The sequence below is a fragment of the Equus przewalskii genome, chromosome 2 (genome assembly GCF_037783145.1).
Source record: "Equus przewalskii isolate Varuska chromosome 2, EquPr2, whole genome shotgun sequence".
NCBI lineage: Eukaryota > Metazoa > Chordata > Mammalia > Perissodactyla > Equidae > Equus > Equus przewalskii.
In genome coordinates this window covers 5,788,187-5,812,177 of record NC_091832.1, presented here as the reverse complement: position 1 = coordinate 5,812,177, position 23,991 = coordinate 5,788,187, and the positions used below count along the sequence as shown (strand labels likewise).

Here is a 23,991-nt window from a genome sequence, read left to right as displayed (position 1 = left end):
TGAGCAAGCAGGGAGCGAAGGGGACCTGTGTGTAAAGAGGGCAAGGGAAAGACAGAAGGGAGGAAAAGAGACCAAGGGAATGACCGGGGAGCCGGGAGAGAGGAGGAAGCAGGGAACTGGGAGGGGAGAGGGAGAGACAAATGGGCACCGACAGAGAAACCCTGAGACAGAGAGGGAAACTGAGGATGGAGAGCCAGGGAGAACTGCGGGGAACGAGGGGGAGACAGAGGGGGACAGGAAGAGAGAGAGGAGAGGTGGACAAGGAGAGATGGGGGAGGGGGGCCAGGGAGAGATGGGGGAGAGGGGACAAGGAGAGATGGGGGAGGGGGGCCAGGGAGAGATGGGGGAGAGGGGACAAGGAGAGATGGGGGAGGTGGGGACAAGGAGAGATGGGGGAGGGGGGCCAGGGAGAGATGGAGGAGAGGGGGACAAGGAGAGATGGGGAAGGGGGACAAGAAGAGATGGGGAAGGGGGGACAAGGAGAGATGGGGAAGGGGGGCAAGGAGAGATGGGGGAGGTGGGGACAAGGAGAGATGGGGGAGGGGGGACAAGGAGAGATGGGGAGGGGGGACAAGGAGAGATGGGGAAGGGGGACAAGGAGAGATGGGGGAGGTGGGGACAAGGAGAGATGGGGAGGGGGGACAAGGAGAGATGGGGAGGGGGGACAAGGAGAGATGGGGGAGGGGGGACAAGGAGAGATGGGGAAGGGGGACAAGGAGAGATGGGGAAGGGGGACAAGGAGAGATGGGGGAGGGGGACAAGGAGAGATGAGGGAGGGGGGCCAGGGGGACGGAAGGCAGAGGGCCTCTGATGGAGACAGAGTCAAGGTGGCAGGGGGATCTGCACCTGTCTCACCCTGGACTGGACAAAGGCTAGGGCTGCAGGTGGTCTGGAGTGGCTGGGCTGGAAGGGCAGCTTGGTTACCTGGCAGGCCTGGGCACTGTCCTTGCACCCAGGGTCTCCCTTGGGGGCTCCTGGGCAGACTCAGTTCCACTGTCCTATGAATGGCACAGGGCCCCAGGGTCGGCCCATCCCCCAGGGGCTCTCCAGGTGAGCATTACACACCCCCTCGCCCCCGACTGTGGCCCTCCGTGTGTGAGGGTGGGCAGTAATCACCATGCCCAGTGGGATCGGGTGTACTCCTGCTGGAGAGTCCTGGGTACACAGTTGGGGCTCAGGAGGGGCTGCAGCTCTCTCAACAAGGGACAAAGAAAGTGCTGGCTCAGAAGGGACCTCAGGTCCAGTCTCTCAGCGGCCCCGCCCGCCTGCCTCCGTGCCCACCTTAGACTAGGAGGGAGACCCTGCGGGCATCAGGGCATTAGAGTGGAAGGGTCCCCTAAAGGTGCCAAGAGGAGGAGCAGAGGCTCAGAGGGGACCCCAGCAGGGCAGGGGAGCAATCATGTTTATAGGCAGCTCCTGGTGAAGCTGCAACTTACTGAGCCCTGCTATGTGCCCGGCTCTGGGTGCCTGCCTGGTCTCCAGTTCACTAGCCTGTCTGTTCTCTTTCTCTGTCCCTTTGTTTCTCTTTGCTTTTGTCTCCTTCTCTCCCTCTCTTGGTCTCTCTGAAATTAAATGGGATCCAACTGCCGGCTCCCTGTGTGTTCTGCTCGCGGCTCAGCCCTTTTCATTATTAATAGAAATACGTCCGCATTGTACAGCTTAATTCTGCTTATCTGGAGTGGATTAAGTGCTTACAGGGACATGCAGTATTGATTCCTGAGCATCCCCATTAAAGAGATTTTGCTGTGACCATTTAATTAGTTCCATAAAACCGGTAGGGGATGGGACTGGGGCAAAGGGGGCTTGGGTGGGAGTCAGGAGCCCTGGGTCTGTCCCAGGCAGTGACGTGCTGAGTGACATGGGGTCAGTCCCTCCCGGCCGGGGCTTGGACTGGCCTACTCTGGGAGGCCAGGGCTGGGGGAGGAGGTGGGTGCCAGGTCGCCCTGCGTCTTCCAGGGGCAGGGGGTGCAGCGGGGAGAGCAGGCGCTCTGGAGCCCGGGCAGGTTAGACTCCCAGCTCTACGCTGGCGGCCATGCCGGTGGGCAAGTTCCTTAACTTGCGTCCCTCAGTCTCTGCATCTGTAAACTGAGGCAGCTGTCAGGCAGCTCTGGCAGGAAACAAATGGCCCTCCCAGATGGGGCGGCTGAGGGGGTTTAAGGAAAGCCTGAGACCCGGGGAGGGCAGGGTGTCAGGCAAACACGGGGTGGGACAGCGCCTTGACTTTCCTAAGTGTGGGGACAATACCAGCCCCCAGCCCACGCCTGACGGGGAGCACAGGGGGCCACTGCCGCTACCTGGAGGGTGGGCCATGTGACCTTCAGTGCAGGACACAGCCAGTCCCAGGGACCCCCGCCTCCCTCTTGCTGAGCTCCTCATTGGCTCAGCCCGCCAGCCAGAAGCCAGGAGGCAGGGAGCCCCAGATGCAATCCCTACAGGGGGCCCCGGAGGCGGAGCGAGCCCCGGCCGGGACAGGAGCTCCTGAAGCCTGCAGGCCCAGCACGGAGCAGCGCTCCATGTGGGTGTGACAGAGCTCCCAGGCTAGTGGGGGACCATGACACAGCCTGGACTCCAGTCCCAGTTCTGTCCTCGCTTGGCTGGGTGGCCTCTCTGAGCCTCAGTTTCCCTCTCTATAGAGAGAGCGGTTGACTAGGGCTTCCCCCCTCGCTTTTCCTGGGGACGCAGCCCTTTGACCTGGGCTTGAATCCGGGCTGCTCCTCCTCACCGGAGGGGCTGGAAAGACCCTCCACAGGGCTGTTTCCAGAGCGGCACGGAGGGCCTTGCACACAGTAGGCGCACAGTAAACGTGGCCTCGCTCGCTTCATTTCACTTTAGCAGTGAGGAGGCAGGAATTTTCCTTGAGGGTTTTTTTTTACCAGCTGACCCTTCAGGGTGACATGGTGAGGCACGGGACACTGTCCAGGTGCTAGAGCTGGGGAGAGACAGGCAGGGGAGGCCGGCAACCCCACAGGAGCCTTGGGGCCCTCAGAACCGGCCTCTGCTCCCTCCGGGGCCACTGTGGGTGGGGGGCCCTGTGTACAAGAGATGCTGTCTGCACCCCGGCTGCCTGCGGGCCCTGCCTCTGCCCCTCGCCTTCTTAGAGGCTGTGTGGCTCTGTCCCTGGACCGCCTGCCCTGTTCGCCTGGAGCCAGTGCCATCTCCCACCAGCTGAGGGGTCAGCGCAGAGACCAAAGGCCTGGGCTACACAGGTCTGGGTTCCCATTTCAGTTCCAGCCTTGGTCTGCTCGCCTGCCCTGTGGTGAGGCCCTGGGACTCACGCTGGCATCTGGAAGGCCCACAGTACGTAGTAGGGGGCCACGTGACACAGGTCCCCTTCCCTACGGGGGAACCCAGGGCCGGGTTGGGTTCCACGCGGCCTTCGCCCGCACCCCGCTCTCTATTGCACACGCTCTGCCTTCTCCTGGTGGGGGCCTCCAGGTGGAATCACAAAGCAGAGCCAGGCCCAAGTCTCATTTCCAGTTTTTAATGTTTTTCTTGTAAAACCAAAAATATAAAACTGGCAGGGGAAAGGAAAACAAGTTCTGTACACTTTATATACACGAGGTCTGTGATTCACAACCACTGGGGAGAGAAAAGGAAGACACAGTCATGGGCAGGCCACGGGCATGGATCCTGATGGCACTGCTGAGCGACCAGCTCGGGCTCGGACGGTGGCTCCCGGCCAGCACTGGGCGGCCCTGCAGCCCCTTACCTGTGTCCACGAGGACCTGCGGCCGGGCTGCCCAGGTTGGGTACACGGAGGGTGGGCACGCACGGTGGGGGGGCAAGGTGGCGTCTGCGGGGGAGGGTGGGCAGGGCCTCCTTCAGGTGTCCGTGTAGATGGAGGGGATGTGACTCAGGCAGTGGTCAAAGGCCCCGTTGGGGAAGAAGCTGCAGTCCTCGGGACCACTGGACACCACGTCTTCAGGTGGCTGGGCTGGCAGTGGTGTGGGGCATGGGGCCTCGGCCAGGGCCTCATAGCCTGTGGGTGTGCGGGGGACAGGGTCCAGGTTGGAGGACTCAGGGGTTATGCCGCGTCATCTTCTCCCAGCTCCCAGACTCCACCCTCCTGCCCAGGGTCCCTCTTCACAGTGTCCCCTCAGCAGGGCCTGCTCTGAGCCCTCTGCTCTTCCAGACAGAGCGCGGCTAGTGGGGAGGAGGCTCAGGGGGAGGTGCCCTAGGCCTCACACTCCCAAGGGGCCCAGGGCAGCTGGGGAGACAGGCATGGGCTGGCTTGGGGTGGCCCCTCACCCAGTTCTGGACTGTGGGGCAGAATGTGGGGAGGGCAGGGAGGGTAGGGGGTTATCACAGCTCTTGTCCTCAGTGGCTGGTCCACTCCTGGCAGAAGGACCCTGGCCCACCCCACCCCTTCAGGTTCCTCGGCCCCACCAGACACAGAAACCCAAGGAGGGACCAGCACCCACTGGGCACTCAGCAAGTGCTCATTTAATCTTATCTCACTTGAGCTTCGCAGCCAGCCTGTGAGGTGGGACTCAGTACCCCATTTTACAGCTGAGAAGACGGGCTCAGAGAGAGCAAGACACTTGCCCAGGTCACATTGCTAGTAAGTGGGGGAGTTGGGACTTGAACCCCAGTCCCTCTGGTTCTTCCACTGATATGCCGTCTCTGGTGGGGGGTCACAGCTCAGAGGCCCTCAACCCGGGAGGGGCCTGGAGAGGTCGTCTTATCCCGTCCCTGCCCTGGGCTGCTGTCATGAATTTGTGTGGCCTAAGACAGGCAGTCCTCAGTCTTCCCATCCGTGCAGTGGGATCAGGCCGAACTCTTCCAGAGGCCCCACGGCCCCACCTTGTCAGTTTGGATTCAATCCCGCGTGTCTATTCTCAGCTTGGCAGAGGAGGTGGGGCAGTCGAGTGGGGCCAGAAGTGGACACTGCATGCTGGGCTTCCACCCAGATAGCCTGGGAGAAAGGAGGCCAAGAGAACTCCCTGCCTCAGTGTGGGGACACGGAAGCTGCCCCTCAGAGTCATTTATTTCAGGTCTTGCTGCTAAACCAAGAAATCCCTCCTCAGGCTGGACGGGGGCCAGTGGGGGACGGGGTGGTGAGCCAGCAGTGCTGAGGACAGCTGTGGGTGCCTAACCACACAGCAGTCCATGTGTGTGCAAACACAGAACACACCCACACGTCCCTGCACACCCTGTGACCGGGTACGCACCTGCCTATGGTGCATGTATGTCACATGTGTCCACCCACAGATGTACTTACACTATACTTGAACACACAGGAACACACCTGCACATACGCATACTCACCTGAAACAGCCCAAATGTGCTATGCACACCTAGGCACACACATGTGTGTGCACACAGATGGGGGGGTCACAGGATGGTAACACGTGTGCACAGATGGGGTATGAACATCAGCACAAGCATGACGTAAGCACACGTGTGCAGACGTGAGTGCGTGCCCTGTGAGTCCTCGCACTGCCCGGAGCCTGTCACACTGGCCCTATATGCATGTACACACACAGACATGCTCACCAGCAGGTGAGCAAAGAAGACGTAGACAGACATGGGAGCACGTGTGTGAACAGGAACACGCAGACCCACAGGCGTGGGTGCTCGTCTGTGGCCTCGTGCTCGTCCCTGTGTCCTTATCCTTCTACCCCCAGCTGCACACCCCCAGGGCCTCTGGGACGGGGTCTCAGGCTCCCCTTTGTCTGGGGCCCCAGCTGTCCAGACCTGGTAGCTTCCAGCTGGACCTGGGCCTGAGGCTGGTCTGGGGTGGGGCTTGGCTTGGGGCATCTGGGAGGGTCCAGCCCACTCAGCTGAGGCCCTGCTCCCCCAGGACCGGCTCTGCTGGTTGAGGCCTGACTGCACGCTGGGCCGCGCCCAGCCCGCCCCTCTGACCGGCTTCTCCACCCCAGCCAGGGCCACTACTTGGGGACGGCCCAGGGCCCAGCACGGGGACAAGGAACAAGCACACCTCCAGGCTCGGTGCCTTCCTAGGAGTGTGGCCCTCTGGGCCTCAGTTTTCTCATCTGTTAAATGGAGATCAGTATTGGTTTCAGCCCCGCTGCATCCCCAGGTCTACACCTGTGCCTGGCACACAGTAGGTGCTCAGGAAGTATTTAAAGGGAAACATCAGCTGGCCTGCTAGCTCCCAGTCTCGTCTTCCCTGTGTCTTCAGAAACCTGCCAGAGTCTAGGCGCACAAGCCGGGGGAGGACACTGACTCTGGTGTCAGGCAGGGCGCAGATCCCAGTTCTGTGGGGGCCTGAGATGTCTCGGAGCCTTTATTTCTCTTCTGTAAAGTGGGGATGACACCCTCACAGGGCTGTCCCATGGCTGCGGAACAGGGCGCATGCACAGGGCTGGGCTCTGTTAGGCACTCAGGGAAGGGAGGCAGGCAGGTGGGGCTCACCTGTGGCAGGTAAAGGCGCACTGAGGCTGTGGTAGCCATTGGGCCGCAGGGGGTTGAAACTGTGGGCCTCCCCGGTCAGTCCGTCCCCAGTGGCTGTGGGCTCCGCTGTCCGGTAGCAGTCACCATAGGGGAAGCAACTCTGGATGGAGTGGAAACTGCCCTGGTACCCTGCAGAAGGGGGCGGCAGGGGACACATCAACAAAGGAAAAATACCTGGGGCTGGGAGGGGACCCTCCCTGCTGCCCCGCTCAGTCCCCCACCCTGTCCTGTCCAGACACGGTAGGCATGGAAGAGAGGAGGGGGAGAAGGTGCAGGGGCCTAAGCCCCCTTTCAGCTGCCCCGGAGGGGGTCGGCCACGTGGCCCCATGTGGCTCACCTGACTCGAGCCACTGTCACCGACCAGAGTGTGCGGAAGGGATGGTTGTCCACCCCCCCCAATACCCAATCACCCGCTGCTCCTCGGAGCAGCCCACCCCACCCTGCCACTGCCCGTGCCGTTCCCATGCTGCTCCCACTGCTGGGAGAGCCCTTGACCCGGGTGCCTTGTCGAGGGGACAGGCTCTTCCTCACCCACAGAATGAACTCCCTCCAGGAAGCGCCCCGACTCGGTGGTGCATGGGGGGCAGCCGGGGCACCTGACTCCCGGCTCCTCCTAGTGCGGCCCTCAGCGTTGCCTCCCCGGGTCAGGGTCCCTTTTCTCTCGGCCCCCGGCATGGAATCTGTGGGTGTGGAGGAGGGGCCCCCACCAGCGCTTACCCTGTGGGCTGGGCAGAGGCGGGGGCGGAGGGCTCTGGAAGGGCGGGTAGGGCGGCTTGCTGGGGAGTGTGGGGAAGGGCTGGCCCCCTGGAGAATGGCTCTGAGAGGACGGTGGCAGCGGTGGTGGCCCAAGCCCCTTCACTGGGCTGACCATGGGCGAGAGGAGGCTGGGTCCCAACCTGGAGAGAAGAGATGGCCGTCAGCAGAAAGGGCTCTGGGGTGTGTGGGGGCCAGAGGGCTGGCTGCGCCGCTTGGTCCCCTCCAGCAACGGGGAGCTCACTAGCTGAGTTGCTCTAACTTACCAAAATGCAGGTAGAAGGGGAAGCTTTTATTTCTGATTATGTTCGAACTGGAATTAAACTTTAAAATCCTGTAAGCTTTAGAGGCCAAAGGAATCAGTAAAGAAAATCTTCTATCTTGCATTTTGGACTGATGGTCAGCAAGGAACGCTGGTACCAGCACGACCTTCAGACTCAACAAAGCTGTGTTGCAAACCCCTCCTGCTCTCGCCTGCCATGTGACTTTCGGTAAGTCGCTTCATGTCTCTGAGCCTCGGCTTCCTTGTGGGGTTGCTGTGTCCTCCACCTGGCAGCTGCAGCTCTCCTCACCCAGGGCTGGATGCCAGCCACCCTGCTGGAGCCCGATGCTCTAACTCTGTGCCTGCCCCTCCGGCCACCTGGAGGACGAGCCCAGGGACAGCCCGCACTGAAAGCCGTGGCAGTTCCCCAGCAAGAAGGATATCCGCAGCAGTCACTACCAGTCACCATTCATCGAGCCTCTGCCACGCCCCAGGTCTGTGAGAGAGGTTCCTGTGTGCTTTTTGCAGATGGAAAAACCAAGGTTCAGAGAAGTTGTCCAAGTTACTCCTGGCCACACAGCACTGACTTTATGGGTTATAGTGAGGATAAAATTAAATAAAGCAGTGTAGACAAAGCACCCAGGATGATGTCAGATACATTCTTAGCCCTTCTGTGAATCATCATTATTATCAAGAGGAAGGGAAGGAAAATTAGCAAAGTAGGTCTGACGTCCAAGTTGGTCTTTATTCCCCTGCATGGTGTACTTTTAGGGACCTTCTGCCTCCACTCCTGGCCATTTCTCCTCCACTTGCATACCTCCTGTGATGGAGGACTCACCACTTCCATTCATACAGAGACTGAGGGGATGCAGGCTGAAGCCTGTGCTCTGTGGAAGCTCACATTCTGAAAACAGGCTTGCAGCTGCCGAGAGCTGTGCACTCAGCCTGAACCTGGAAGCCCAGGGGCCACCCAACTGGCCCGCATGTCACTCTAGACGCCCTTCCCTCCTCATGCCGCCTTTCGAAGCCTCTGGGGTCACAGCAACCAAAGTGACACGGGGATCAGCTGGGCGTGGGGCTCGGGGGACGGGGCTGGAGGCTCACGGCCTGCACGGCACGTCTGCGCTGCAGGAAGAGGGCGACGTGGAGAGCCAGACTCTCTGTTGTCTTTGCGTCTGCGGATTTGTTGGACTGTCCACAGTAAAACACTGTGAATTCGGCGTCACAGCTGCAGGCGGCCACGCGGTGCTAAGAAGACACATCCACGGCTCTCTGAAGGAAGCAGGACCATCCCGAGACGGGGACAGGGGATTCGGGGAGGGGCCAGTGGGCTCCATGCCCAGCTCTGCCGAGTCCCCCTGCGCTGTCACTACCCCTCCACTGTGCTGTCGTCACTCACATGTCTGGGATGCCCCTTCTGTCAGCAGTGGGGTTGGGGGGGGCCTCTGCACCGGGCCCCCAGACCCGAAACTCACACACTGTAGGTACAGTGTCAGCCCCTTTAAGGTAATGAACTGAGTCGTCATCAAGGCTCCACAAATTAATTATCATTATCATCATCATTAACATTTGTGGGCCTGTCTCACAGGGCCCTCAAGTGGGACAGTCTACCACTGTGCTCTACACACTGTGGAGGGCTGTGCACAAGCTGTGTCGTCCTAACCAGTTCTCCTGGCTGAGGCTGGGCCGAGGCGTGGCTAGGACGGTGGGTCCTCCCCTTCGGGCCACGGCATGGCGCCACCTGCCTCATGAACACCCCTCCCGGGCACCCACATCACGGCTCTTCCCTGACTTCCTGTCGGCCCCTCCCCGGGGGCTCCTGCGGGAGGGCCAGTGTCGGGCCTGCCAGTCACTCGGCGCTCAGCACTGGGCCTGGCACACAGCGGACAGCTGATCAGCCCTAACAAATGCGTTTCTGAACCGCTCGGCTACAAAACCCAGAGATTAGCAAGATTGTAGAAGTAAGGAGAACCAGATCTGAAGGGGAAAACATGCATTTCCAAGTTTGTTTTTCCTGTCTCAAACCTGCCATCAATCCCTGTTTGCCACCTTCACAGCCAGTGAAATTAAACAGAACGAGCTCTCACACAGACAGGCAGGCGAGCCCGGCTGCGGCACCTGAGCCCTTTACAAGGAGACAGGATCAGCTGGAGCTCCTCTTCTGAGTCATGCAAATGATTCCCAAGTCAAATATTTTTGCTTCAATTGGAACCTATAAAAATTAATATAAAACCTCACTGGCCTGGCAGACCAGGGCTTCATACCTTGCACGGGCCGAGGGAAAAAAACCCACCCTATTCAGCGTCCTCTCTGAGCCAGGGTAAATAAATTTGGTCATGAAGTCAGGCCCTCTTAGCATATTTTTGAGTGAATCAGATAATTCTGTCAAGCTATTTAAACGTCCCAGCAAACCACTGGGGAGCCGCTAGTGGCCTCCCTGTTGACTTTGGCAGGAAGGGAGGCTGAAGGCCTTTCCCCATCTTCTCTGGGGCTGAAAAAAGCAGCCCATTCACGCTGGGCCTTGCCTGGGGTCAGGCATGAGGGCCTTTGTCCCCCACAGCCCCAGCAGCCTGGTGGTTGGCCTTGGTGGTTGGCCGGCTGCGGCAGGCGTGGGTGGGCCAGCGGCTGGGGGCCCCGTCGGTCTTGTCATCACTCTGCCACTCGCTGCAGGAATTCTCGACGGGCACTCATGCAGGCGGCAGGCCGGTGATGCACCCGGAGGAGCAGAGGGCACAGGCCCGAGCAGGAAGGCCCTCTGTGGTTTGTTTTCCTTCGGTTGGAGATGTTTTTGGGTGGGCTGGTGGGTGAGCAGGTGGCTGAGAGGGGGTTGAGGGTGAGGGGCAGGGTGTTGGTGTCCGTGGGACCTCTACTAGGTAACACATGCATGTCAGGTGTAGGCGGTCCTCACCGCCTTGCTGGAAGGGTGTTTTAATGCCCATTTTACAGAGGAGGAAACTGAGGCTGGGGAAGGGCTCATTTTCTGGGTCCTCTTTGCACCCAAAGGTGAGGCTGCCTCTTTGTGGCTCCTTCCCATTCTCCCCACGGTCTTCCTCGGCTCCTGGTGGCTCATCCCTGACGCCCCCTCCCCACACCCAGCCGGAGCTCCCTAAGTCCTGCTTATCTGACGTGACTACTGGGTGGTCCTCCGTCCCTCACGGGCCCTGGCTCAGGCTGCCGTCCCGCACCCATGTTCGGTGCTGCGCCCGGCACGCCAGCCCTGTGCTACAGGCTGGGCACATTTCTCATCCCCACACCTGAGCACATCACTGCTCAACACCCTCTGGATAGAGTCCTGCTATAGGCCTTGTGGTCTGGCCCCAGCGACCTGTCTCCTGAACTTGTCACCCTACAAGACGGTTCACATTTCCCAGGACACATCAAGCTCTCGCCATGCCTGCCTTCACTCCTGCTGCTCCTTCTTCCTCACCTCACCCTCAGCCAACTCCTACTTAACCCTGGAGGCCCGGCTTAGCATCACCTCCTCTAGGAAGCCTCCCTGACATGCTCCTCCACCACACTGGGCTCTCCTTGGGGCTTCCACAGCTCCCCTTCCTTCCTCCCCTCAGGGTACTTGCCCAGTGTGGTCCCTCCCGGCAGGTCTCTCTGTCATCAGTGGCCCCAGCACTGGGCCCAGGGCCTGCCCACACCAGGGGCTCCACAACTGGACATCAAATGAATGAAGGAGCGACTGGGAGAAGGCGCCCAGTTAGGAGCCTGGACAACGAATTTGGTGATGAAGCCAGGCTGGTCCCAGGCGCAGACAGGCCCAGGCCCAGGCCCAGGCTGCAGCCTTGGGGAGGAGGAGTTGGGGAGAAGGAAGGTGCAGGGGCCAGGCCTTGGGGGACAAGTTTGAGCAAGTCACTGCTGGTGGCAAACGACAGTGGCAGGAGGGCAGGCGGTGGGGCTGTGAGGCCGCCCTCTGCCCATTTATGGGGACAGCAGATTTTGGCAGCACTGGGGCCAGCAATCAGCACATTCACCATGCAGCCAATTAAGTGGCCACAATGAGAACCACACTGAGTGCAGGAAGGGCCACCCTCCTTGCGGCCATCCTGCAGTCCGGCTCCTGGACAGCCTAGCACCAGGCAATGGTCACAGCTGCAGTGGCCAGAGAGGGGGTGAGGCCCAGGCCAGCACCCCTGGAGTGGGCAATGGGCAGCCTGCTCAGCAAACACGGTGTGAGCCACAGAGAAGCTGGGGTGAGGCCCAGGCCAGCACCCCTGGAGTGGGCAGTGGGCAGCCTGCTCAGCAAACATGGTATGAGCCACGGAGAAGCTGGGGTGAGGCAGCCCAGAATGCAGGGGTCAGGTAGGGGCACAGCCTCTTCCCAAGGCTGCCCCCCAAGAGAGGAGAGGGTGCACAAGGTGGGGCGTCAAGAGGCCCGGGTGCCAATACATCCATCTCCCTGGTGGGGTTACTCTGAGGCACCAACGAAATCCTCAGAGAGAGTGTTGAGCACAGGGTGCCGTACACAGTAAGTGCTGCATAAATGCTGACTATTTTCATTATTGGTAATGGCCATTTAGTGTGCAGGATGCCTGCCCTCACCTGCCTGCCATGCGGGCGCCTCCTTGCTGCCCCCAGAGGAGAACGGCTCGCTGTACGTACCCATCCCTGGTGCTCTCGGCCGTGGGCAGCGGGGACAGATGGTGGTGCGAACTGGTGGTGGTGTCCAGTGGGTGGTGCCTGGCAGGGACGTCATGCGTCGGGGGCAGGAGGCCTGAGGTGAGCCCGTTATGGGAGGTGACGGAGCCGGGATACACACCTGCAGGGAAGCAAGCAGATGCCACTGGGCCTTGCGACTCCCTAGAGATGGCTGCGGGTGGCCCGGAGCAGTGAGCCTGCTTACGGAGAGGGAGAGACCAGACAGGGAGCCAGCGAACTCAGAGTAACAGAAGGTTAGGGGCCCGAACAAGGGAGACATTGGTCCCACTCTGCTCTGGCCACGCCCCACCCTGACAGCAGAAGTGGACTGACAAGGGACAGTCAGAGGCATGGGGTGGTCGGGCCCGTGTGTGTGCCTGTGCGTACTGGGGCAAGAGGGTTGTATGGAGCAGGCTGCCTCAAATCTCTGGGGCTGTTCTAGGAGAGAAGGGGCTCGCTATGTGTAGCCCCAGAAGCAGACAAGAATGGAGAGAAGCCACCAGCTCAGGGTGTGGCCGCATCTTCTAGAAGGCAGCTGCTGGAGGGCGCCAGGCTCCCTTTGGAGAAAATTAACTACCCATCCCCAGAGATGTGCAAGCAGAGCCTGGATGTCCACTGTGAGGGGTTCCAAAGAAAGGATGACTGTGCTAGCTGGATGGCAGGCTGGCCTGCGAGACCACTGAGAAGGGATGCCACAGATGTGTACAGGCTGCACACTGCACAAGGATTGGCTGAGGAGAAGAGTCAGCCGTGCTCTAGTCTCAGATTGTAAACCTCCAGAAGATACTTGTAGGGTGACACCACCTGTGACGCCCTTGTTAAGAAGACAGGTGGGCTGATGGATCCAATGAGGGACACTAGGTCAGAGTCAGATGTTGTTCCAGGGACCCAGCTGAGGGTCTGAGAGCAGTTACTAAGGCCATTGCTTCCCAAATGCCTTCACCAAGGAACCCCAATTAGAGGGGAGAATGAACCCCTACTCTGGGGCTGGAGCCTGAGAGGGACCCAGCGAGGGTTGTGAGTTTTTGACATTCACTATTCCTTCTGTAAAAAGAGGGCCAATTTTGCCACCCCCTCTTTAGTCTGGCCATGTTTATTTGAATTTTAATAGGAATTGACATCATTTTCCCAGAAACCAATTCACCAAGTTGATGCCCTGGGAGGACTCTGTGGACCTTGGGGCCGTGCCCAGAACTGCACTGGTCAGAGCTCAGCTGTTACATCTTGAATGTCACTCTGGTCATCATGCATCCAGACCCAGTGGTCTGTATCACTTCATGAGGACCACCTGCGAACACACCGTGCACTTTTCAGGGATGGCATAAGGGAGGAACTTTTACTTTCTCCAGTAGTTGGGGTTCCAAGACTAGCCCATCCCGGGCTGGCCCCTCTAGCCCAGAAATGCAATTCAGGGAGCTGTTATAAGGAATTGGGCAGGGCTGTGGCAGGGATGGCAAGCTCAATGACATAGGTGGCATGGCAGGGAGCAAAATAAGTGAAACCACAGGGGTTATCAATAGGGAGCAGTGGGGACTGTGGCAAAGCAGAGAGAATGTGCCCCGTAAAGGCCTTACATTGAAACTGTTAAAAAGCAAACACTATTCCTATGAGACCAAACAGTTTGCAACACCTGGTCTGGGGTTAGAGCAGCAGACATCCTTGGGATGGGTTACATCAAGTGAAATTCTACTCTTACAATAAATGCATACTATCAACAACAGTTACTGTTAATTTAGCATATACTTGCGTCAAGCTCTTTTTCTACAGTATCTAGTTTAACTGTCTCAACAACTGTCAACAGAGGAGATAATATGATCTCATTTTAAGATGAAGAAACTAAGTCTTAAGAACGTCAATGATTTGTCAAAAGTCACACAGTGGGAAGCTAATCAGGCCTTTCTCTCAAGTGACGCCAAAAAGAAGTCCACTGAAGGCCAGGTCCAGGAAAGAGCTGGAGCCCCAGCTCTGGCTGTGGCCTGGAGGGCCGGCAGGGGGGCCTCTGCCTGGGGTCTCACTGTGGATGGCTGTGACACCCCAGGGCTCTGGATGAGCTCTCCGCCCCAGTCCTTACCCTCCCCTGTCTCGGACACCTGTGTTCCCACAGGCAGCACCACCCGTCCACCCATCCGCTGCCTCTCTCACACATCCCCCACTTGCTCAGGAAGGCACCTCGAGGGGATTCTGCTCACGGCTTGCTCCTCTCACCACTCTTCCTAGCACCTCCCCACCTGCCATCTTGAACCAATTTGGGGGCCTGACAGCTAGGACGCCTAGAATCCCGACAAATCCTGCTCCCTCTTCCTCAGCCACGCTGACCTCATGCTTCTCCTGTCCTCACTGCCCATCACGGTGCCCTGGTGCTGCTAAAGGGGGCCTGCCTATCAGAGAAGCTCCTGGGCCTTTGTGCAATGAGAGACGAGCTTGCGGGAGCTTCCCATAGTGATGATGGAAACTCACTCTCACCCTCGCCAGCTCCCTCGCACTCACTCTCTCTTCTGGACTCTTCTATCCTAACACTCCTTGAATCTCTCCCCCTCCCCTGCCTTTGCCCTGCCCTCGTCCAGGTCCCTGCCTCTACAGCCCCCAGGGGACAAATATATGGTGGGCGACTTGGTATGTGAACGAGGCACGTTGAACTTGTGAACAAATAGCGGATGGGAATGAGGGAATCACCGGATCCTGAGGGGCAGCAGGAGTGGGGACCCATGCGGCCTGCCGGCCTCTCCCCAGGACGCACCGCTTCAGCTGTAAATCAGCGTCATCAATCATCAGTCAGCGCACTGGACCTCTGGCCCTAACGTCTGTTCCCACCGTGCCTCAGGCATCTCCCGTGTGTCCTGGAGAAGAACCTGGGAGCCGAGCCCAGGGGGATCCAGGACCCCTGGATTTGCTTGGCTGGCCCTTCCCTCCCTGCTGTTCTGGAAGCAGCTGGAGGACAGGAACCGGCACAGGCCCGGCACACAGCGGTGCTCAGTATGGCACAGGTGTCATTTGAGAAGCAGAGAGGTGGCCGACTCTTTGGTTAAGGGCATGGCCTGCAGCCAGATGGCCTCAGTTCAAATCCAGCCTCTGACGTTCGCTGGCTGTGAAATCTTGGGCAAAAAGCGACTTAACCTCTCAAGGCCTCAGTTTCCTCATGTGGAAAGAAAGAGCTTAACCGCTTGTACTTTATCTGGCTGTTGTGCGGATTATGTAGCTAACACGTCTACGTGCAGCTCCTGGAGAGACTCCCGGCGCGTCAATGCACGCTGGCTGCTGCATTACCACGAGGCCGATGAGTCGACAGCTACTCTTCTCATTGACCATGAGCAACAGTAACAATGATTAAAGTCACTGGTCACATAGAAAGCATCCCATCCACAACTGCATTGGTTCTCACAGCAGGTCTGGGGGGGGAAACTGAGGCTCAAAGCAGGGAAGACACGGCTCACTCACTGTCACAGGGCAGGCCTGGCAGGCGCGGCATCTGTGCCCTCCAGTCCGTGCTGCCGCCTCAGTGACTATGTTTCTCGTCCATAGCATGGACTCAACGCCACCCCACGGGGGGCTGAGGACTGCACAAGACGATGTTTCTCAAGTGACTGGCCCAAGCACGGGCCCCAGAGGTGGTGTCGTGGCCCTGCACGCTCCCTGGGGTCAGCCCTGCACGCTCCCTGGGGTCAGCCCTGCACGCTCCCTGGGGTCAGCCCTGCACGTTCCCTGGGATCAGCCCTGGGCTGGGATTTGGGAGAACAGGCTTCCAGCCGGGATCTGAGACTGACTTCTCGCGATGACCCTGGGTAAGTTCTCCTGCTTAGGCCTGAGTCCTCCCAGGGTAAGAACGATGGGGCTGCAGGACCTCTGCCCAGGCAGCCACGGCTACTCAGTTGCAGCCCTCTTTCCTGTTGTGTCAGGGAGCCTCAGCATCCTTCTCGACACAGAGCCCCAAGCGGTCATTCCCAGCCCTGGGAGCTGGCACTTGAGATGCAAACCTTCATCCCTGGGCTGGTCGTCCCTCTGATCCCAACTCCCCCTGCCGTGCTAGCAACTCTGACCCTGGGAGAAGCAGCCCACGGCAGAGGGGCCCCTGGCTGGAGGGTGAGGTCCCTCCTCCACCGACCCATCCTCCTGGGCGTCCTCGCCCTCATGGACCTGAGCACAGAGCCCTGTGAGGGGACCCTTGGGAAAGGGGAAAACCTCTTCCCCAGGCTGTTTGGGAAGCACTTTGACAGGTTTAAATCGGCTGCTACTTCAGAGCTGAGGGGAAAGAATAAAAAGTCAGAAAATAAAAAATGTTACAAATGGTTGGAGTAATTCGAGAAATCCCAGAGGGCAGGAAGAGCTTTCTGCTCTGATCCCGTGGTTTCTTCAGGGACGTGGGAGAGCATGAGTACTGTCAGCTGGAGTCCACAGCCCCGCTGCCCTGCTCTGGGCAGCCAGCAACTCCTGCCAGGCCCAGACCTGCCCAGTGGCCCATGGCTGCATGAGGGACAGACAGTCCGCCTCAGCCGGACCAGGGGCTCTGAATGTCCAGCTGCATGGGCCTGCAGGGTCCCGGGGGTTGAGGGGCCCCATCCGTGCCACAGAGTTTAGGGGTGAGCTGGAAGTGATTATGGCAAGCTGCCCACCCTCTCAGGGCCTCAGTTTTCTCTCCTTAGGCAAGGAGTCCCAGTGGGGGGTCCTGGTGGGGAGTCCACGGGACTTCAAGTTGAGGCCCAGGACTGAACCGAGGTGGGCCCTGCAGGACGTGCAGGAGCTGCCTAGGTGAAAGGGAGTGGAGAGGGGCCAGCAGCTGTGTGCTGTGGCTCAGAAGCAAGAGGGAGCAGAGGTGTTCAGGGACCTGCATCATGTACCAAGGTTGGGGCGGGAGGCCACCAGGAGGGCCCAGGCCCTGCGAGGCATCAGAGGCCAGGCCGAGAGCAGCCCGGACTTCATCCCGGGGGTGATGGGGACCCGCAAGAGAGGGAGGTGACGTATGCCTAGTTACATAAGCTGCAAGGTGATGAAGCCCAGGGAGTGAGTGCCACTCAGTGGGTCGTGCCACATGGCCCCTGGTGGCCCACAGAGCTGCCTCCCGCGTGCGTACCTGGGAGCAGCTCCTGGCCCAGGCTGCGGCTGCCCTTCCCATCACTGGCGGCCAGCTGTGTGGACGCAGGGAGCTGCTGCAGGGCCAGACACTCGGTCAGGACATCGGTCTCAGTGTCAGGGACCGTGTGCGGCTGGAGAGCAAGCAGAGGGAGAGAGGGTGTTTGTGAGAGACCACCTGCCCACTGGGGACCCTCTCTTTAGGGGACAGGGCAGGAAGGATGGTGGCCCCAGGGCAAGCTCCTCCACCTCACTGTGCCTCAGTTTCCTCATGTGTAAATTGGGGCTAATCGTATACATTGTGAAGGTTGTCTTAGTTCAGGTCTGAGAAGCAGATGCTAAGACGAGATCAAACCTGCATGGATCTTAATAGGGCCAGTGCCGTGGGGAGAACATAGGGAGGGGGCCATCAGGTGCGTCCCAAGTCTGACCCTGGGGGAAGGAATGAGGGGAGGGAGGCTGGGGGGAGCTTCCTAGACTGGGAGTCCTCAGGGAGCCAGAGTCTGCTGGAAGTCAGGGGGCCCTGTGTCTCCTAGGAAGGAGCCTGCCTCAGTATCCCCGCAGGGCCTTCCCAGCCTAGGTGCTGGCTGGGAGCAGCCTGTGGGAGGCACGGCCTAAGCACAGAGGCTGAGACGGCCGTCAGAGGGCAGCAGCAGGCACCTCCCATGGGTAGCTGGAGGTCTGTGAGGCACATCCTTGTGGCTGCCATGCAGGGGAACTGATGCGTTGGGAGTCAGCATCTTTCCCTCCTCCCCACCTTCCTCCCTGTCTCTCCTCCTTCTGGCTCAAGGGGCAGTGGAGACAGTGCAGGGCCAGAGACAGAAGACTTGGGTTCAAATCTTACTCCACCTCTTCTTATTCCGTGTGTGTGTGACAATGTGTGACACTCAACAAATCCCTTACCCTCTCTGGGTCTCCCCCCACCGCCTCAGCCCAGGCTGCTGTGAGGAGTAACGACGTGATGGGTATGAACTCACGTGGGGAATGTGTGGTCTGAAGGGCTGGCTGGCTCCAGCCGGCCGAGTGCCACATGGTTGCACCACAGTGGGCACACTGGATGGACAGAAGGACTTGAAGTCGTTGGCTAAGAGCAAGCCGGGGCTGGGACAAGCACAGTAACCCAAGAAATCTTTGGCCAAGAACCCTTGGCTGTATCCGAAGACAGACTTGAGCTGGACACCTCAGAAGGTCTTCCCCTCTCCAGATGGGGCCAGGGAGGGGCTGGCTGGGGCCTTAGGGACATTGGGCAACGAGGGGGAATGCCTCTGGAGGGGACCAGCCTCTTCTCCCCAGGAAATTCCAAAGCTTGATTACCAGAGCCCTGAAAGTTGACCTGTGCAAATCCTCATTCTACCTGGGACAGAACAGACCCAGAGAAGGTGAGAAACTCGTCCCATGACACAGAGCAGCTGAGAGTCAGCCCTGAGGGTTTTCCCACCCTCCCAGGCCAGAAGGCCAGCACCCAGGCCTGGGGAAGGCATGTCCAGCCTCCAGATCGGCTCTCAGCTCCCTGACCCAGCAGCTGTTTTCCACGTAAATTAAGTTTCTGGCAAAAGAGGGCCAAGGCATCTTCTTGCAGATGGCTATGTCGATCGGATGAGGAGCAGCAGGAGAGAAGATTAAGGAAGAAAAGCATTTCTGACTCTCTCTGAAATGCGGCAGGGCTGCCAAGGAGCTGTCATAATACGAGGGTTGCTTTCCCCAGAAAGATGCATCAGCCCCGACGGCTCCTAATGGATGCTTATTGTTGGGAAGTTTGTGGATCTGCGGCCCCAGGTCCCTGGGGCTCAGTGCGAGCCAAGCACGGGGCCTGGGAAACCAGGGCAGCATTCTGGTCCTCGGGCACCAGTCCTCTCAGGACAGAAGCCTCCTTTGCGTGGAACCTGGGCCATTCCGCATCCCTGCTCAGGCCCCTCAACCTGCGAGCAGTGGAAAGAGCTCAGGCTCCAAGACAGACAGGTCTGGGATGGGACCCTGGCGCTGTCACTCCCACGCTGCACAACTCTGGACAGATCTGGTAACTCTCTGAGCCTCAGTTTCCACATCTCTAAAATGGGAAAAACAGTGCCCACTTCCTACGGTTATAGGGAGGACTACATAAGCTCTGGCCTGTGAAGCACCAGCTCAGCCGGGGTTCAGGCTCGTCCCTCCCGTCTCAGGGTGAACACAGGTGCGGCGTTTTCACCAGGGAGCTCACGGTGCACCCTTTGACCGCGTCCCTTCTCTGCTCTCCTGCTGCTTGCAGGGTGAAGACCAAAGTCTGAGCCTAACTGTCCCCTCCCCATTGTCCTTCTCCCTGAGGCCTGCTTGCTCCCAGCACCCAAGCTCTGTGTGCCTGCATCCCATGGACTAAAGCATCTGACTGCTCCAGCCTCTAGGCCTTTCTCTGCTTTATTCATGGCTGGACCCACAGCTCCCAGAACAGTGCTTAGAAAACAGCAGGTGCTCCACAACCCAGCTGAACAAATTAACGGGCTCTTCTTCGTCTGTCCTCCTCTGTCATGCTGATGTCCCCGGACTGGCCCCTGGTGTTTCTCTTCACACCCACAGCCTCCCTGGCACTCAAGTTCCCTGGTGGTCCTCTGGAGATGTGGCTGCAATCCTGTCCCTCCAGCTGCGCTGGGTCCATCAGCGGCTCACACACTCCTCATCCAAAACAGAATTCACTGCTTTCTTCTGCAAATCTGCTTCTTCCTTGGATTCTCTGTCCATCCATCCTGCCCCCCAAAGTCTGACCCTGGTGCTCCTTCTGGCCAAGGCCGCAGGAGCAATAGTGGTGAGCCCAGCAGGCTGGCTCCAGAGCACACACCACTGCACCTACTGCCCTGGTGTCATTCATGCCACGGACCCTCCTGTCCCCATCCCGATGGGCTGAGGCCCCTTCTCTGTGCCCCTGACTTTCTTTGCATTCCTCTATCACAGTCTTTATTATATTATGTCTGGCTTACACCCACCAGGTCCCAACTGAAGGTGGGGACCATGGTTTCCCGTTTTTGCATCCTCAGTGCCTACGCAGAGCCTGACATCAAGAGTTCACTAAACGAGCCGTGGTGAGTGGGCAGACAAATGTCCCACTGGCTGGGGTGAGGAAGTACATTTAGGGGCCCAGTGGGAGGCAGACGGTGGATGATGGACAGTAGCACCCTCCGGTGTGTGGAAGGGTGAAGCAAGCAAGGAGTGTGGGTACCTGGCTTGAAGCTGGCCGGGTGGTGGGAGGCCAGGAGGGCGTCTGCAGGAGTGGGCCTGGAATGGCCAGCTTACCTTCTTACGCACCTGCTGCTCTTTGGCCGAATGCGCCTTCACGTGCTTGCGGAGGGAGCTGGGGTCCGTGTAGCGCTTGGAGCAGCCAGGGATCTGACAGGCATACGGCTTCTGCAACATCAGAGGGGCAGAGGTGGGGCAAGTGAGGGGCCGCCCAAGGTCCCACCGCGTGACCAGCAGTGGGGAGGACTGGATGAGGAGCAGGTTGCTGGCTCACACCCTGTCCCTCCCTCTGTGCCCCCCCAGGCCAGGAGGGGTCTGACTCAGCCAGCCCTGCCCACCAGTGTGGGGAAGGTGCCTGGCCTGTAGTGAAGGAGGGGCCGCGTCTCCATTCCACCCTCATGCTGGGAGCTCAGGTGAGTCGCCTCCCCTCTGTGGATCTCACTTTTCTCCTCTGCAAAATGAGGCCAAGTGAGTTCTAAGGATGTTTCCAGCTCTGACACCAGCTCTGAGAAACATACACCCTCTGTAGCCACAGCTGCAGAGAAGCGAGGAGTGGACGAGGAGTAAGGTGAGGGGGTGCCTTGGAAAACAGGAGGTGGAGGACAGGGTGACAGCAGGGCGTGCGGGGGCCACAAACGTGGCCAGGATGCCAGGTTGCGAGTGACTGGCCACACCTTGCAGTGGGTCCCAAGTCCCCAGACCACTCTCTGGGCCACAAGAGACCCAGGTGCTCGTCCTGACAGTTGCGAGAGGCCAGAAGGGAACCAATCTCAGACACGGGCCTGGGGAGGCAGAGGTTCTGTGTCCTTTCCCCTCGGGGCCCCCATCGCTCATCCAGAACAAATCCAGCCCACTGCCCCCTTGGTTCCTGCCCGGGCCCCGTCCTGTTCTTGGCGCTCCTATCTCCCCTCACACTCACGGCCAGGGAGCTTTCTCACAGCCCTGGCGATGCTCTCACCTACAACCCCTCCATGGCTCCCTGGCACCCTCGGACACAGCTTATCTCCTGGCACTGAGGGCCCTTTGTGAATTGGGTCCTGCTTGTCTCCCCCCTCCTCCTGCCCCGGCCCCTGCATCCCCGCCTGCCTCTCCAAGCCCTCCTAGAATCTTCTCCCCACCTCCACCTCCCGAGCTCCCCACTGGCAGCACTGTCCCCTGCACTGCTGGGCTTGTTCAGTATCCTCCTCCACCAGGTGGAGAGTTTTCCCAGAGGAGGGTCCCTTCTGATTCATCTCAGGCCCCAAGGACTGACCCAGGACAAGGGATCCAGGCTCTAACTAAACTCTGAGCCCTCTGACAGGGCTTCAGCGAGACCCTGCCCAGGGACTCCAGCTGCTGCTGGCCTTGAAATCCCTCAGGCTTCCCTTCAGAACACATCTAGTGGTTCCAAGTTCTCAGGGCCGTCTGGCTCCAGCGACTGCAGGGGACAGAGGGGAGGGCGTTTGGAAGAGGTAACACCTCTCAGATTAAGCCAGGCACTGCTATGCTGCTGTCAGACACGCCCACGTGGAACTGGCTGCCAAACCTCCAGGCAGCTCTGCCCCTGCTGGACCGAGGCGAGGCCGCTGGACCTCGGACCCAGGGCCCGTGTGGGGAGGGGAAGCAGAAGGAAACGACCGTACCTTGGTGCTGCCGCGGAGAGTTGCCAGGTTAAAGAAACGGAGGAGAGCAAAAAGAGAGAGACAGAGTGTGAGAGGCTGCCTGCTGAGACGAGGGGTGGGGCGGGGGTGGAATGCCCAGCTCAGACCTGCCCCCGCACCACACAGAGACACACACACCCAGGGGGACAGACACATACGCGCACACACACACAGACTCACACGGCCCCCTCTCATGGGCCTGACACTGACCCCAACACATGCGTGCACGTACACACACACACACTCTCACACCCTCTTTCTCTCTCTCATGGGCCCTGCCCCAGGCCCCGTCCCTTGGGGATGCTGATACAAATCCACACGCTGTTGTCAAAAAGCAAACAAACTGAGCTCTGCGTGTGCAGGCACACTTGCCTGGAGAGAGGGCACAAGGCCCATCTCCATGTTTGTTTTTCCAGGACCTGATGTGCGGAGAACATTCCTCTGGCCCTGCTTCCCCGGGAGCCCTCATGAGACCCTGTGGCTGTCCCAGCGGCAGCCCGGCCCCAGGCCTGCAGTCATCGCACAGGCTCCGAAGCCTTGTTAACAAGGACGCCCCTAGCCATGTTGTGAGGATGGAGACGGGGCTCAGGAAGCCTCCAGATCTGTGCTCACAGCAGCTGCTCATCCCCTGAGCGCTCCCTCCCTACAGGCCGGCACTAAGCACTCGCCATCCGCCATCTCCGTCCGTGCGCCCACCCCGTAAGACACATCCTCACTCTGCAGATGAGGGCGATCTCACCGTGAGGGAGAGTGTGTCCCTGACACTCCGCTAGGGTCCCTCCTCCCATCTGCAGCCTTCCAGGGCCCAGAGAAGCGGCCAAGGAGAGGTTATCACCCCTTGTCTTGGGGAAACTGAGGCCAGAGCAGGATAGTGGCTTATTCAGGGAGTCAGTGGCAGTCAGGACTCAAACACTACACTGGGTGCCTGGGACAGGGCAGGACTTGGTCAGCATTCGGCCAGCAAGTCAAAGGACGGAGAAAAGCAGGGACTCATAACTGCTGTGCAGACCATGTGTCAGGTCTATACATCCGTCACCTCAGTCAAAACCCACCCCCCCTCTTGTGAGGTAGGCGTTTGAGGAAACTGAGGCCCAGAGAGGCTCTGTGGCGTTCCTCGGACCTCTGGGACCAAGTGGAGGGCCAGGGTTATAGCCCAGGCTGGTTCTCTCATCTGTTCCGCCACTTTCCTGCCCTTGGAAAGAATCCATGTTCTCTGGTGCCAGAGGGGAGTTGGGGACATGACTGGGTCCCTACTGGAAAACAGGGCCCCGCCAGCATGGGGCTGACCCGCTGGGCCTCTGAGCAGCGGATGCTGGGAAAGTACAAGCCTGCAGTGTTTCCACGGGGGTGGGTGTGAGCAGGGCACCGGGCCCTTCGGGGAGATGAGGCCTGAGCTGACCCTGCGGGTTCGTCCTGGGCCTGAGCTGACTGAGACCTCGGCTCCGCTCACACACCAAGTGGGGGCCAGAGTCTATTGCTTTGGGGCTGGATCCAGGAAATGCAGTAAGGGGGGAGGGAGGAGTGGGTAAGTCAGGGTAGGTGACCCCTAGAGGCCGTCACCCGGGCCTGGGGGGCGGGGTGCAGAGAGGCCTGGGGCCATTGGTGCTGCTGAGCTGTAAGTGTGGTGCTGGGGAACCGAAAGTGCTTCTCAGGGCCTGGGCCAGTGCCAAGGGCCCAAGGACGGGGCACGTGGGAAGGTGCTGGAGGAAGGGGCATGTGAGAATGCGTCCCCACTCCATGTCCCCAGCGCAGGCTGTGGCAGTGAGGCCTGAAAGGGGAGGGTGGGGACAGACGAGGGTTGGGTTCAGGTTGGGGACAGGGTTCTTCTTCCCTACCTCGTCCACTCTGCTCAGCGCCACCTCTCCAGGATGGCTGGCAGGCCTGTTCTTCCAGCACAGGGCACTGGACTTGGACGCAGACAGACCCAGGTTTGCATCCCAGCTCTGCCACTAACTAGCTGTGTGACAGCCAGTGACTTAATCTCTCTGAGCCTCAGTTTCTTTATTT

General features: G+C 59.5%; 1 protein-coding gene across 5 annotated transcripts in view; it reads right to left on the bottom strand.

Moving 5' to 3' along the window:
• Positions 1-3,465: 3,465 nt before the first annotated feature.
• GLIS1 (GLIS family zinc finger 1) overlaps positions 3,466-23,991 on the bottom strand; it is a 213,296-nt gene continuing 192,770 nt past the window's right edge. For 4 of the 5 annotated variants that reach the window (XM_070592357.1, XM_070592380.1, XM_070592370.1 and 1 more), the window contains 6 exons: positions 20,402-20,512; positions 17,142-17,274; positions 12,041-12,197; positions 7,135-7,313; positions 6,379-6,546; positions 3,466-3,979 (listed from right to left, as the gene is read on the bottom strand). In XM_070592357.1, coding sequence (XP_070448458.1) covers positions 3,822-3,979; positions 6,379-6,546; positions 7,135-7,313; positions 12,041-12,197; positions 17,142-17,274; positions 20,402-20,512 — 906 coding nt within the window. In that variant the 3' untranslated portion in view covers positions 3,466-3,821. The remainder of the gene's footprint in view (positions 3,980-6,378; positions 6,547-7,134; positions 7,314-12,040; positions 12,198-17,141; positions 17,275-20,401; positions 20,513-23,991) is intronic. The other variant, XM_070592366.1, reaches the window with a different exon arrangement.